Genomic DNA, 14004 nt, shown 5'->3' on the forward strand with positions numbered 1-14004 from the left:
GCCAGACACAGAAAGACAAATGCTGCATGTGAACTCTAAAAAAACCTCAGGGAGTTGAAGGATGATTCCCCAGGGGTTGGACTGGGAGAAATGGTAGATGTTGAAGAGTGTTCACATTTAGTTCTAAGTTGAATCAGTTCTAGAGATGCAATGTACTTTAAAGTGACTGTGTGCTTGTAATGTCCTAAGAGAGTAGATCTTAAGTGTTCTCATCATCCACACAAAATGGTTACTGTGTGAGGTGATGGGTTAATAAGCTACCTTGTAATCATTTCACAATATATACATTATAGAAACACGTTGATATCTTAAATATATAGTTATTTGTCAACTATATCTCAATAAAGCTGGAAAAAGGTTTATTTTTTAAAAAAGAGTGGGATTTCTTCTCTGGCCGCATTAAGAAATGGCCAAAGAAGTGAGGAGATTTTTTTTTATTTCAAGATTGTAGAAGCAAGCAGGAAACTGCAATAAGTGATTTATGTGAATATTTAAACAGCATTTGTTCAAATGCATCAAATAGGGTTAATAGAGATACCATTTCCTGATTGTAGAGGAATAATGGTTTAGGGGTCCTGTGGTTTGGCAAGGTCCTTTGAAGAGCCCTTGTGATGTGATGGTATGGCCCTTAATGATAACTGCTCTGACATCCAAAGCATGGTAGACAGGGAATGAGAGGGAGAAAAGGGCAGTCAGCACTGCAGCCTGATACTTCCTTCATTTCCTGATAGGTAACTGATGCCACATATGCTTAGTGGTTTTTGTTGTTGTTGTTTTGTCTTATCGTATGAATTCAGTCTGGAGTCTTCTTACATACATTGTAGACTACATGTTTAAATGTAATAACTTTTAGAGCTGCAAGATTTATGTTGTTTTATTCACCAAATTTCCTTCTGCCACATTCTTCTAGCACACAATAAAGGAAATACATTTTCTTGATATATTTCAGGCCAGAAATCTGTATATGAGACCCAGGAATTACTTACAAAACAGGATTCATATGCTGAAGGGGTAACAGACAGAACTTCAAACACGAAACTTGAGTGTTCCACTTTCAGAGAAAATTGGGATTCTGAGAGTGTGTTTGAAAGGAAGCTGATAAGTGAAGAGACACCATGCAGGCAAGCAGCAGCAAGTCAGAGTAGAGCCCTCCCGAAGGGGAGAGAGCACATGTACAACAAGCCTGGTAGGTGGTTCCATTTGGATGATTTGGAAGAGAGAGTTCACAGTCCTGATTCAGGCAAAAGCTTCCCCCCAAATCCAGTAATCTATGCAGGAAAAAAGCTTTTCAAATGTAATGAGTGTAAGAAAACTTTTACCCAGAGCTCATCCCTCACTGTTCACCTGAGAATTCATACTGGAGAGAAGCCCTATAAGTGTAACGATTGTGGAAAGGCCTTTAGTGATGGTTCATCCTTTGCTCGACATCAGCGATGTCACACAGGCAAGAAGCCCTATGAGTGCATTGAGTGTGGGAAAGCCTTCATACAGAACACGTCCTTGATTCGTCACTGGAGGTACTATCACACTGGAGAAAAGCCCTTCGATTGCATCGACTGTGGAAAGGCCTTCAGTGATCACATCGGGCTTAATCAGCACAGGAGAATTCACACTGGAGAGAAACCTTACAAATGTGACGTCTGTCACAAGTCCTTCAGGTATGGCTCATCTCTTACTGTACACCAAAGGATTCATACTGGGGAGAAGCCGTATGAGTGTGAGATTTGCAGAAAAGCCTTCAGCCATCATGCATCACTCACACAGCATCAAAGGGTGCATTCTGGAGAAAAGCCTTTCAAGTGTAAAGAGTGTGGAAAAGCTTTCAGGCAGAACATACACCTCGCTAGTCACTTGAGGATCCACACTGGCGAGAAGCCCTTCGAATGTGGGGAATGTGGGAAATCCTTCAGCATCAGCTCACAGCTCGCCACTCATCAGAGAATTCACACGGGAGAGAAGCCCTATGCGTGCAAGGTTTGCAGCAAAGCATTCACCCAGAAGGCTCACCTTGCACAGCACCAGAAAACTCACACTGGAGAGAGGCCATACGAGTGTAAGGAGTGTGGCAAAGCCTTCAGCCAGACCACACACCTCATTCAGCATCAGAGGGTCCACACTGGGGAGAAGCCCTACAAATGTGTGGAATGCGGGAAGGCCTTTGGGGATAACTCGTCCTGCACTCAGCATCAGAGGCTTCATACTGGCCAAAGGCCTTATGAGTGTATTGAGTGTGGGAAGGCATTCAAGACAAAGTCATCCCTTATTTGTCACCGGAGAAGTCACACTGGAGAGAAACCTTATGAGTGTAGTGCATGTGGCAAAGCCTTCAGCCATCGGCAGTCCCTCAGTGTTCATCAGAGGATTCATTCTGGGAAGAAACCATATGAGTGCAAGGAATGTAAGAAGACCTTCGTCCAAATCGGACACCTTAACCAGCACAAGAGAGTACATACTGGAGAGAGAGCCTGTAATTACAAGAGAAGCAGAAGAGCCTTCCGGCAGATGGCACACCTGGCTCTCCATCACCGGGTCCACCCTGGGGAGTCATCGCCATGCCCCTCTTTGCCCTCCATGTCAAATCCTGTCGATGTGTTCCCCAACTTTGTCTGGAGTCCATCCTCACTACCATCATCATAGTCTCAGAGCATCACCATTTCAGCTACACTACAGTCATTTAAAATTCATCTCTTGGACTTTGGTTTGTTTTTGTTACATATGCGTTTGTTTTTCACATTACAGTCAGATTAATTTCTTGAAGTGTAAATGTGGTTAGTTCGCTCGTGTAAAACTTGTATTGAGAATGTCTCCATTGGTTGAGTCATAAGATGTGTTTACACAGTGCATGGCCCTCTTAAGTGTTCAGCAAACAGCTCTCTTAAGAACATTATTTTTGAACAGGGAAAAGTTAACCACAGTCAGCTCTGATAAAAAGTGATGCAGGGGAAGGCTAGGAGAAAAGGTTTTAGATCAGGAGGGGAGCCCTGAAGGGGATTGGAGATGTTGTGCCTGTGCTCCTTTAAAGGCTGATCCCAAGCTTAGGGCACGGTGGTGCACACCTGCAATCCCAGAGTTTGGGAGGCTGAGGCAGGAAGATGGAGAGTTCCAGGTGAGCCTAGGCTAGAGAATGAAACCCTGTCCATTCCATAATGCTGACTTGTACTGTGTCTTTCCATTTGATCTACATGAACATAAGGTATTTGGACCTTTTTGGTGATAAAATTAAACTTTACATCTGACAGTGGTCTTAGAAAGTCTAGAGAACATCAATGAGTAGGCTACCTGGAACAAATGAGTCCAAACAGAAGAATGCAATACTGATGTTTTACTCACGAATGAGGAAACAACAGGATTGATCTATTTAAAGACACTTGACTTAGGAATTCCTATTAACCTTTCAAGGACCCATTAAATAAGAGATAAAGTGATCTATAGTAGGGTTCACCAAACTGATTCATGGTCACAGTCTCAATAACAGTTTTTGTATGGCTTATGATCTAAAATTTTTAAAAATGTTTTTAAGGGTTAGGGGCTGAGTGCAGTGGCTCATGCCCGTAATCCCAACTATTCAGGAGGTGGAGATCAGAGAATCACAGTTTGAGGCCAGCCCACACAAAAAAATTAATGAGACCCCATCTCAACAAGTAAGTTGCACATGATGACGTACACCTGTGATTACAGCTATATAGAAGGCTTAGGTAGGAGAATCACAGGGCCCCGGGCAAAGAGTGAGAGCCTATCTTAAACAATTAACCTAAGAGCAAAATCAGGCTGGATTCGAGGGTCAAGTTGCAGATTGCTTGCCTAGCAATCTGCCCTTAAGTTCAAGCCCTGGTACTGGCAAAAAGTAAAAGTATTTGTAAGTGATTAAAAAAATGAAAAGAATATTTCCACCATGATAATTACATGAAATTTAAATTCCAATGTCTACAAAGTTGCATTGGCACACAGCCACACTCATTCATTTCCATGTTGTCTGTGGTGCTCTCAGGGTACAGCAGCAAAGTGGGGCAGCTGTGATAGAGACTGTATGGCTCAGAGCCAAAGTGTCTTCCGCTGTAGAGTGCTTGTCTGTGTGAACAGAGTTTTACTGAACTGCCACCATGCCCACTTTCTCACCTGTTGTCTTTGGCTTTTTTCACAACAGTGGCAGAGTTGACTAGCTGTAACTGCAAAGCCTCAAAAATGTACAAAGTAGAGAAAAATGTATGAAAGTTCTTAATATTGGAGGAGTAATACAACTCTTACACTAAAAACAAGAAAAACTATAAAACAGTTTGTGAAGAAATGGAAGGAAATTATTAGCACTATAAGGAAATATGTCAATAAAAGTCAAAATAATGATTTTTGGATAAAATTATGCTATTAAAATATTTATAAAAATTATAATTCCAAAACAGAGTCTCGGGAGTTTTATATTTTCCCTGAAACATTAGGAAGCATAATGAAGCAAGAATATCCAGGGTAATTCTGAAATAGTTTTCTTTGGTATATAATATATGGTGTTTATTATTGGGGAAGAACATTTTGACAATTGTGTATCCACCTATCCAAGAAGGAAGAAGCACATTCATGCCTTACAAATAGAGATAAGAAAACTTAACATCTCTCATTATGAACTAACATGTTAGAGGCAAATAGAAAAGAGCAAGCCTTTACTAAGTAGTACATGTAGTCCAGGAAGCTGTGAAGGAAGAGAACAAGTTGACCTGTGTCAATATTTAAAATTTTGGCATGGTTCGAGTCACCTAAAACATGTAAAAGACAGTTGACAGAAAATGCCTTCAAGTTGTATAAAACACTGTTTTGGAACAGTGCTTTTATACATACAATACACGGGAGGAAAGGTGACTGCATACCACGAGCTGTGTCACAGCTGAAGCATCCAAACGAGTGATGAAAGCTTGTAACATTCTTAACCTCATTAACCAGAAAATACAATTGAAAATAAAATCTCTTCACTCTTAAATGGTTAAACCATCAATCTGTATGTCTGGTACTTGTATCTGTGGACAAACAGGTATTTGCTTGTCATTAGCAGTGTCAGTTTGTCTCCTGCCTTTTCAGATGGCAATAAGGCATGAGCTGCCACCACTACTAATGTGTGTTCCTTCCAAGACAGCAATTTCAGATCCAGGAATTTTATCTCACGGGAATAAATGAATGTATGTAATGTTTATTGTGGAATTTAAAAAGTTTTTTAAATGACAAATAGGAATTCTGTGTTCTGCCAAGCAGATTGATTAAATTTTGTGGTTATTCAACCTCATATTGTACAGTCAGCAGAAAGAGATTAAGCTATATGCCCACTTCTGTAGAGTTGTCCACAATATATTAAACATTTGCAGAACCTCGTGTGAAATGATCTGATAGTAATAGTCAAAGTTAGTACTGAACGCATACACTTGCATATATATGTTGAAATTCATTTTTGTTTTTAACACACATACTCTTCCTGGCTTTTTGTGAGCACTTTTCCTTTTTTCACTCTGTTGTGTTCTAATGAACACACCCTGATGTTAAGCCAATCAGATTTTTCAGTTTTGTATTTTGGGTAAGACACAGACAGGAGCAGAGCCAGTATTCAGTATCTGAACCAATATGTCCATAATGGATGTCTACTTTTAGTCAGCATTCATGGTGGTTGGGTGGAATCTTTACTGTGCCAGCTGTTAACCATATGGGAAACATCACTCCTAGGCTGGAAGAAGTTTGGATTGAGGCATCCTTTGTCAGAACCTATAGATTCGTGCATCTGTCCATGGGGCCCACTGAAATGATTCCTGCTTTCTTATATCCTGGCTTATTCATTTCTTTAAGTCTGTTATCTGACATTCTTCTAATATTTAATTTCTGATTTTAAGCTAAAGTTGAGTTCTTTTGTCCTCAACCAAAGAAAGCTAACCAATACAGAAACTGATACTAGAGAAATACTACCAAGCTATACAGAAATAAAGTAAGAAGGACTGATTATCGAGCCAGTTAAAGCAAGACAGAAAAACTCATGAGCATATTTTAGACTAGGCAGGAACATTCCTGAAATAGCAGGATCCTACGTCCGTTGTGCATTTGGAGCTGGTTAGCACCTACCAGAAACTAATGGTGACAAGGGATGCTACTTCCCAAAGTGTATGTGATACTTGTTTACACTGAAATTGGACAATTGAAATTAAAATTTCAAGTGCACTTGAAATTCCAACCTTCAGAAAGAAATCTAAATCAGGACCATTATGACTGTGTTGGGAAAATTCTCTTTATTGTTTCCAACCGTGGGACTGCAATTGCTAGAAACCAAGCACATTAGCAGATGCAGTTAGCTACTGAGCTATGACACTTACTGGATTCCCAACCATGCTACCTCTCTTAAGTAATGGAATAAAGCTATCAGGGATGATTCAGGAATCTTTGAAAACTTTGGCTCCCCCCTCAAACCTTGAGAAACCTCCCTGCTAATTCTATTTACCACACCTCCCCGGTAATTGAAAAATTAACTATCCCTCACCATTATCACTCGACTGCTAACTAAACAATCAGAATTTAATATGACTTGTAGTTTGACATACAGAAAGACAGGGAGAAGACAAATATCACCCAGAAATATTTAATACCCTTTGTCAGTTATTCCATCAAAAAGCTAGAGAACATTTTTCAAAATACATTTTTTTGAGTTAGGCATTACTTTGCATAATATATAAGGACTTGAGAGAATTCCAGGACTTATGATGCTGGATGGGAACATTTATGTCCGTGCCCCTCAGCTTCCTCAAAGTCCTAAGAGGACCCAATAGCCTTTCCAAGTTCCTTTGACATGAAGCACCAGCATCTTTTAAAATGTCCCAGTGTCTCTTTGATATTGAGACTTCTTGTGACAGTGATTTCTTTTGGAAAGGGTATCCAATCTCGAACTGTGGCATGAGTAGTAACTAAAGGATAGAGCAGCAGGTAACTTATGAGAATGAAATGATCATAAAAACACTGAAAATACTCTGATTTCTTATTATTTCCCCTCTGTTTAATACTCAGTCCCTAGGTGGAAACTGCACTAAGATTTTGTCTTAATTAAAAACACCCAATGGGAGGAGGGAGCTGGGAGCTTAGTTCAGTGATAAAGCACACACTTAACATGTGTGAGGCCCAGCATGAAAAGCAAACGAAAACACTCCATGGCACTCATGGTATTCAGTCTCATGTTGACTTAAGTCAATGACAATGGCCTGGGTGATTTTGAGTGAGTGTACTTATCATCATTGATCATTTCCAGTGCGGCTTCTACAAGAGATACATTTGTGCAGAATGAGAACTTACGGAGTTCTTTATAAGAGTATTTTATAGCAGGTCCATTAAGACCATATTTTGGTTTTTTTCTCAGGTTGCAGATACCCTTTAATGGTATGTCTTGGTTTTGGGATTGGTTCTGGGATATGGCTGCTAGGCAGGTTCTACACTACCCATCCATACTTGCTTCCAGTTGTGGATATTAGACTAATATTCTTCAGTGTGTAGTGGATGGAAGTGATAATTCACTTGGAGTTTGGTTATTAAGATTAGGACATGCTACCCAGCTGAGAAAAGTATCTTAATTTATATGGCATGGCAAAGCTAAAAGATATAAAAACTCTGTGTCTCTAAACCACTATGGAGGAAGGCCCCCAGTCACCAGTATTAGACTACTACGTGAGTAAGAAATAATACATATTATAGTCTGTTAAGGTAGTGATATTTGGGCTTTAGTTGTAATAGTATCTACTGTAATTATAATCAATATGGTATCTTTGACTACCAAATTGATTTTGACTCACTAAGTTATAGAATAAGAGCTATGATGATGTGTTACTTATCTATTGTTATGCAACAAATGATACCTGAGTGGCTTAAAACAGACTAACATTTATTTCATGATTTCTTTAGGTAAGGTATCTGAGCATGACTTAACTGAGTATCTTTGGATCAGGATCTTTCACAGGGCTACAACAAAATTGTTGGCCAATGTTGCAATTACCTGAAAGCTTTATTAGAGGAGAATCAATTATGTAACTCTTCCTCTGTGGCTGTTGACTGGACACATCATGGTTCCTTTCCATGTCAGCCTTTTAGAGCAGCTCACAACATAGCAAGTGGCTTTCCTGAAAGTGAGAAAGCAGGAGAGGGTGTCCAAGATGGAATCTGAATTCTTTTTAAAAAATCTAATATTAGAAGAAGAATTGTATTGATTTATTAGAAGTGAATCAGTCCAACCCACTTTCAAGGGGAGTGGATCACAGAGGGGTATGAATAGCAGCATCCTTGGGAACTATCATAACAGTTGTCTCCCATAGTGTCTGTCCTCTGCTCTCGCCAATGGTTTATGTCCCTTCTACATGCAGAATATACTCCCATTCCAAGGCCACTTCCAGAATCTAACCTCATCACAGCATCAGCTCAATGTCAAGGTCTTGTCATCTCATGGTAAGTTTCTTCAGTACAGTTGCTCTCAATCTTTAGACTTTGGTAAAGAAAGAACAAATTATTATTATCTTTCCAGCTCTCCCCCAGCAGCCAACATAGTGAATCATTGATCCATAGCAGTTCTGAAATTTGGCCACACAAATGTTTGGAAATACTTTGATTAGGTATCAAGGCCTGGGAATAATTTTCTGTCCTCTGGATTCTTGATTATTCTGTCCTCTGCATTATCCTTTTTTCAAAAACCATGTTTGCAGCGCAATAGTTTTCTAAGCTTTCTTACTGACATTAGAATTTTGGGGATCCAGTGGCCTCTCCATTTTATACTATTTTGTCCCTTTCATTCCAAGTTGGTATTGTTTCTATCTTGAAACTTCTATCTTGAAAACTGCTGGCTTCATGTGAATTATTAGATATATGAAAAAGAAGAAAAAAGAATCCATATTCAAGAAAAAGAGGAACAAAGGCCAATCTTGAGATAACCCCCAATATCAGAATTTGCCAAAAAGAATGTCAAAACCCTTACTGTAATTATTCTGAATAATACGCAGGATATCCTGAATGATATAAAAGGAAAATATTCTATTGATGAATGAGCAGATGGGAATTTAATCAAACTAATAAATTAACTTAGGAATGGGAATTCTAAAACTGAGAAATATAATACTTGAAAGTAAAAATTGAGTGGATAGGTTCAATGAGAATTTGGATGTGGCAGAAGAGTCAATGAAACTGAATATAAATAGAAATCTAAAGAGGGATTGAAGGAAATTGAAAGGACTGTGCAGTGCTTCAGTGACTGTGATCATCTCAAAAAAATCCAACACATAATTTGTGGAGAGGGAAAGGGATGGAATAGGAAACCTGAATAATCTCCAGATTTTAACCAATTTTGATAAAAAAAAATTTCCACATTCAAGAATGTCATAAAACACCAAGCAGGATAAGCACAAATCAAACCTCACTTAGTCATATTATGAATCTGCTAAAACCAAACATCTTGAAAATTGCCCTCCAAAATGGTGCATTACAAACAGGAACAATGATATAGATGACAGCTGGCTTCTCATAATCAGAAACAGAGGACCGTAGAATAACACTTTTTAAAGTACTGGGAATAAAAATGTTTCAACATAGAATTCTACATCCAGAGGAAATGCTCTTCAAAAATGAAGGTAAAAATATATTTTCAGGTAAAGAAAAGCTATGAATTTGTTGCTACCAAAGCTACCAAACAAGAAATGCTACAAGGAAGTTCCTCAGGTTTAACATAAAAATTAGATTGTATCTAAGGCAGGAAGGCTTAGAAGGGCTGGAGCTGGCCAGTCACTTCTCCAGGGCCAGTAAGATTCTAGTAAAGTTTTTCTTGCAATACAGGCATTTGTTTGGAAAATGTTCTACATGTATGGTTTCTGGTCTCTTCCCCTTGCCCAAAACATGAGATTTCCCCAACACACACACACACACACACACACACATCCTCACTGAGTACCTGATAGGTTTCCTGGAGCTAAAATCCATCAGAGTGGGGGCCCATCTAAGAATAGGTCCTCAGGAGTTTTTGACTCACAGGTTAGTCTACACTAAGATTCCAGCAATTCATCAAAATTACCAATTTATGACTCCAATAGTTTCTGCTTCAGGTAATCTCATCCTGGCTACAGTTTTCTGTATTTCCCTTTCTAGATTAAGGGTGATGATTTTATTTGTGTCTTCAGTTCTCTGAGCTAAGAAAGGTTGCTGGTTTTCGGTTTGTTCCATGTTTTTCTGATTGTGAGGGTAGGAGTGAAGGCTTTTTAGATCTGTGTATATCAGATCTGAAACATAAGTATCAATGTTAGGAAAAAGGCGGCTCACAAAGAAAGCTCAGGAGAAAAGCCTCAAGTCCAAGAGCAAAGTTTAATGGCAGGCTTGAACTGCCAGGCTGGCCAGGGAAAGATGGCGCAACCCAGACTCTGGGCGAGGGGTGGCTTTTATAGAAGGGGGAGGTTAAGGAAGTTAGCGCATGCACAGGAGTCTCTGGTAGGGGTGGGGCTGTCTTAGAGTGTGGGAATTTCTGTTAAGGGGCAGGGCTGCCATTTTGGCCAACTCACAAAATGGTGACATTATTACTCTATCATTCCCCCACTTTTTCTTTAATAATGATGAGGGTAGGGGCTGAGGATCGGGAATTGGGATGAAGCATCAACCTTTTAGCTGCTTCCTGCTGGCAGGGGGCATTGTATTGGGTGAGATCCTCAGACTCCTGTGGCATCCTGGTGGGGGCCCTCATAGCAGTCCTCTGGATGATTTTGGAGAGGTTGATATCCCTGGAGGTACAACTGGTTAAACTTTTTATTAGCAATATCAGACATGTGGTCTAAAAGAAATCTTTGTACTGTTTTTATGATACAAGGGAGGAAGCTTAAGAATATGAGAACAAGAAATATAGGCATTAGGATGGGCATTAGCCAGGAGAACTACTGTGAAATGTTATTCCCTAGAGGATTCTAAGAGTCTTCCAACTCCCTTCTCCATTTTTCTAACTGTTCCTTGAGAGGTGCTGCCACTGGGGGATCCCATTGAGCTTGACAGCAGTGGGTGTCATGAGAATGACCAGATGAGGGCTGGTCCACTGAAGTCCCAATGGAGAGGGTAGAAGATCCTTTAGGAGAACAAGATCCCCTGGTTTAACAGAAATTGTTATAGGGTGGGGCAGGATCTGATCTGCATGCTCCCTGAGAAGTTCCCTGAGAAGGTTAAGGTAAAGCAGGTAGCCAGCCAGAGGAGCAGGGTCTGTTGGAGGCAAGTTTTCTAAGAGAATTGGGTGGCCATACATAATTTAAGACCCAAATAGGAATATTAGGAGGAGCATAAAAAGGTGTCTGCTAAGGGACTGCATACATAGGGATACAGATTCTGCAAAATCCTGTAATTCCCAAGAAAGATGTAAGCTGTCTTATGGTATGGGGGAGAGGGAAACTGAAGATTGGGTTGATTCACTCATGACTTAGGGAGTGAATCTGTCCCTTTAAGGCCACACCTAGGTAGGTGACCTGTGGGAGGCAGGGGCTGTCAGGACTTAAATGTAACACTCTTGGATCAAAGAGAGCTCTAGCTCATTTTTATATAACTTTGTAAATGTTTGTACCATATTTAGATAAAGTATAGACACAACACTGCTACAAGGTGGTCATTTAAGACACATAAGGAAATATGTAAATGAACTCTGATTTAGTAGTACTTAAAGCTTGACAAGATCAGTGGAAAACATAAATAATTTCTTGACAAAATCTTTCTCTGTAATGGCTTTTTGTAGATGTTACTCAGAGCAGAACAATATTAAGATAAACTTGTTATTTTATAGACATAGAGGATTTGATTTTAGTTTGACATGACCCTAAAAATATTTTAGGCAACTCTTAGATTATAGTCAAATTTAACTTTATCACACACTGAAGCTTTTTATTATACACTTTTAAAACTTATTCAGACCTTTATATAACATCCTAAACCCTTTGATGGCTTGTCCTAATCTATCCTATTTGAAACAATCTTTAGGACAAACCCTTCTTTACAAAATCCTTTCTCATCCAAAAAACCATTCATTTTTCTTTTAACTTCTCAAAAAATACATTCATTATCTATCTATATCCTTTTTAGTTGTTTACTTTGTAACTTGTATTTTAAAATTAACTTTTATAAGAATTTTAGATTGATTACAGGGACTGAAGCAACTAATTAGTAGCCCTTGTTGTTTGAAGGAATTTATGATAGGCATAAGGCCTCATCTCAGGCTTGAGGGGATATTGTTTTGGGTGTGGAAACTGTGAGAGATTTTTGAGTTTTATTTGAATAGGGAGGGCCACCCTGGCTCACCCCACACTCACCCCATCAGTCTACACTGTGTAATCTATTTGTTCCTAAGAAGGGGGCAGCAGAGATAACTACCTGGAGGGAGGAGAATTTGAGCTTTTAGTTGAGATAGTAAATCTCATCCCAGCAGAGTCATTGGAGTTTCAGAAACTATAGGGAAAGAGTGACAGAAGAGGAGGTCTCCCCAAGAGCAGGCCAGAGGCTGGGTAAATTAGTGCTCTAGGGGCTGGCCAGATTTGGCCCAAACGATAACTGTTGTCATTGGACCAGGGACCCAGAGAAAACTGAGAAATGAGCTCCACTATCTAGGAGGAAAATGATCTTTTGTTTTTCTGCCATCATGGCTACCCCGAGGCTCCTCAACATTGATGCCAAGAACTGGAGTGTGGACAGGCGGCCAGGACCCATCAATCCATAGGAGGTGGCACCTCACCTTCCATCTGGAGACAGGGGCACTTAGACCTCCAGTGGTTACCTTTGCAGAGAGGGCAGGGTCCTGGTTTGGGGTCTGGCTGTCTCCCATGCTGTCCCCCCTTTTGGGCATCTTCTGCAGAAGTGCCCCTCCTGCCCACCATGGTAGCAAGTTCAGGATGTAGGCCCCAGTCAAGTGGGGCCCTCTCTGAGAGCAGCAATGAGGCCATAGTGTCTCTTATCTTTTTCTCTCCTGTTAGTAAGGTCCCGGACATACAGACATAGCTATAAATACAGACATGGCTAGCTGTATTACTTGGTTCAATGACTTTTCTCCTTCAGCCACAGACTTTGAGTTTTTTACGAATATCTGGGGCTGACTGTGTTAGAAATTTATCTTTGAGGAGAACCTCTCTTACCTGTGACTCTGGGTCCACTGTGGTATGCTTTTTGATAGTGTCCTTAAGATGCTGCAGAAAGGTAAGGGAATTTTCTTCAGAGCATTGCTGTAAAGCAAAGTTGTTATTTCACATTGACACCTGATACTCTGGAGAGCAAGTCTCTGAACAGTTCTGGGCCTCAGTTTCCTCACTTGAAGAATGAGGGATCTGGCCTAGGTTAAACTACTTTCTTCCAGTATGAGATGGCTGAAGTGACATTAATGCCACTTATCTTCCTTACCATTTTTTTTTATTTAGCAATGGTGGGGAATTGAACCCAGGGCCTTGTACATGCTGGGCAGACACTCTCCCACTGAGTGATGTAATTAGTCCCAAATATTTTTTCTCCTTTGGCTGTACTGAGATTTGAACTCAGGACTTCGTGCCTGCAAAGCGGCACTCTACTGCTTGAGCCATATCATCAGCCCCTTAGGTATGGATCTGTTAAGGGGACTGCCTATGTCCCTGTAGGTAGGCACATTTATTCCCTCATTTCTAGGTGTCACTAGTATTAGAGCTCATTGTAAATGGTAATCATTTCCAACCTGAGTGGCCTGGGCCAGAACCCATTGTTTTTCTAATGAAGAAAGAGTCTGGTCTAATACAAGTATGATATCATTTCATGTCAATTTAAAGGTTTGGATTACAGAGGTAAAGGCTTGGATGCATTTGTCTGGGCATCAGTATAGCTGTCCAGATGTTTTTTAATTCCCCTTAGTTCTGATAGCTGGAAGGGGACATAGATTCACCCTCCTCCTACCATTACCTATTGAAGGGGGAAGCACCCACTAGGAGGTTTTGAATATTGGTGTGGCTTAGAAAGTAGGGCAGAGGGTGTTTATGCTGTGGCTTACAAAGA

The 14004-nt window shown here is 40.2% G+C and overlaps 1 protein-coding gene across 3 annotated transcripts in view; it reads left to right on the forward strand.

Annotated features, from left to right (window-relative positions):
* Zfp28 (ZFP28 zinc finger protein) overlaps positions 1–8349 on the forward strand; it is a 50826-nt gene extending 42477 nt beyond the window's left edge. For 2 of the 3 annotated variants that reach the window (XM_074058467.1, XM_074058466.1), the window contains one exon: positions 950–8347. In XM_074058467.1, coding sequence (XP_073914568.1) covers positions 950–2637 — 1688 coding nt within the window. In that variant the 3' untranslated portion in view covers positions 2638–8347. Of the gene's footprint in view, positions 1–949 lie in introns of all 3 variants that reach the window. The other variant, XM_074058468.1, reaches the window with a different exon arrangement.
* Positions 8350–14004: the final 5655 nt, after the last annotated feature.

This window comes from Castor canadensis, chromosome 16, assembly GCF_047511655.1.
Source record: "Castor canadensis chromosome 16, mCasCan1.hap1v2, whole genome shotgun sequence".
NCBI classification, from domain to species: domain Eukaryota; kingdom Metazoa; phylum Chordata; class Mammalia; order Rodentia; family Castoridae; genus Castor; species Castor canadensis.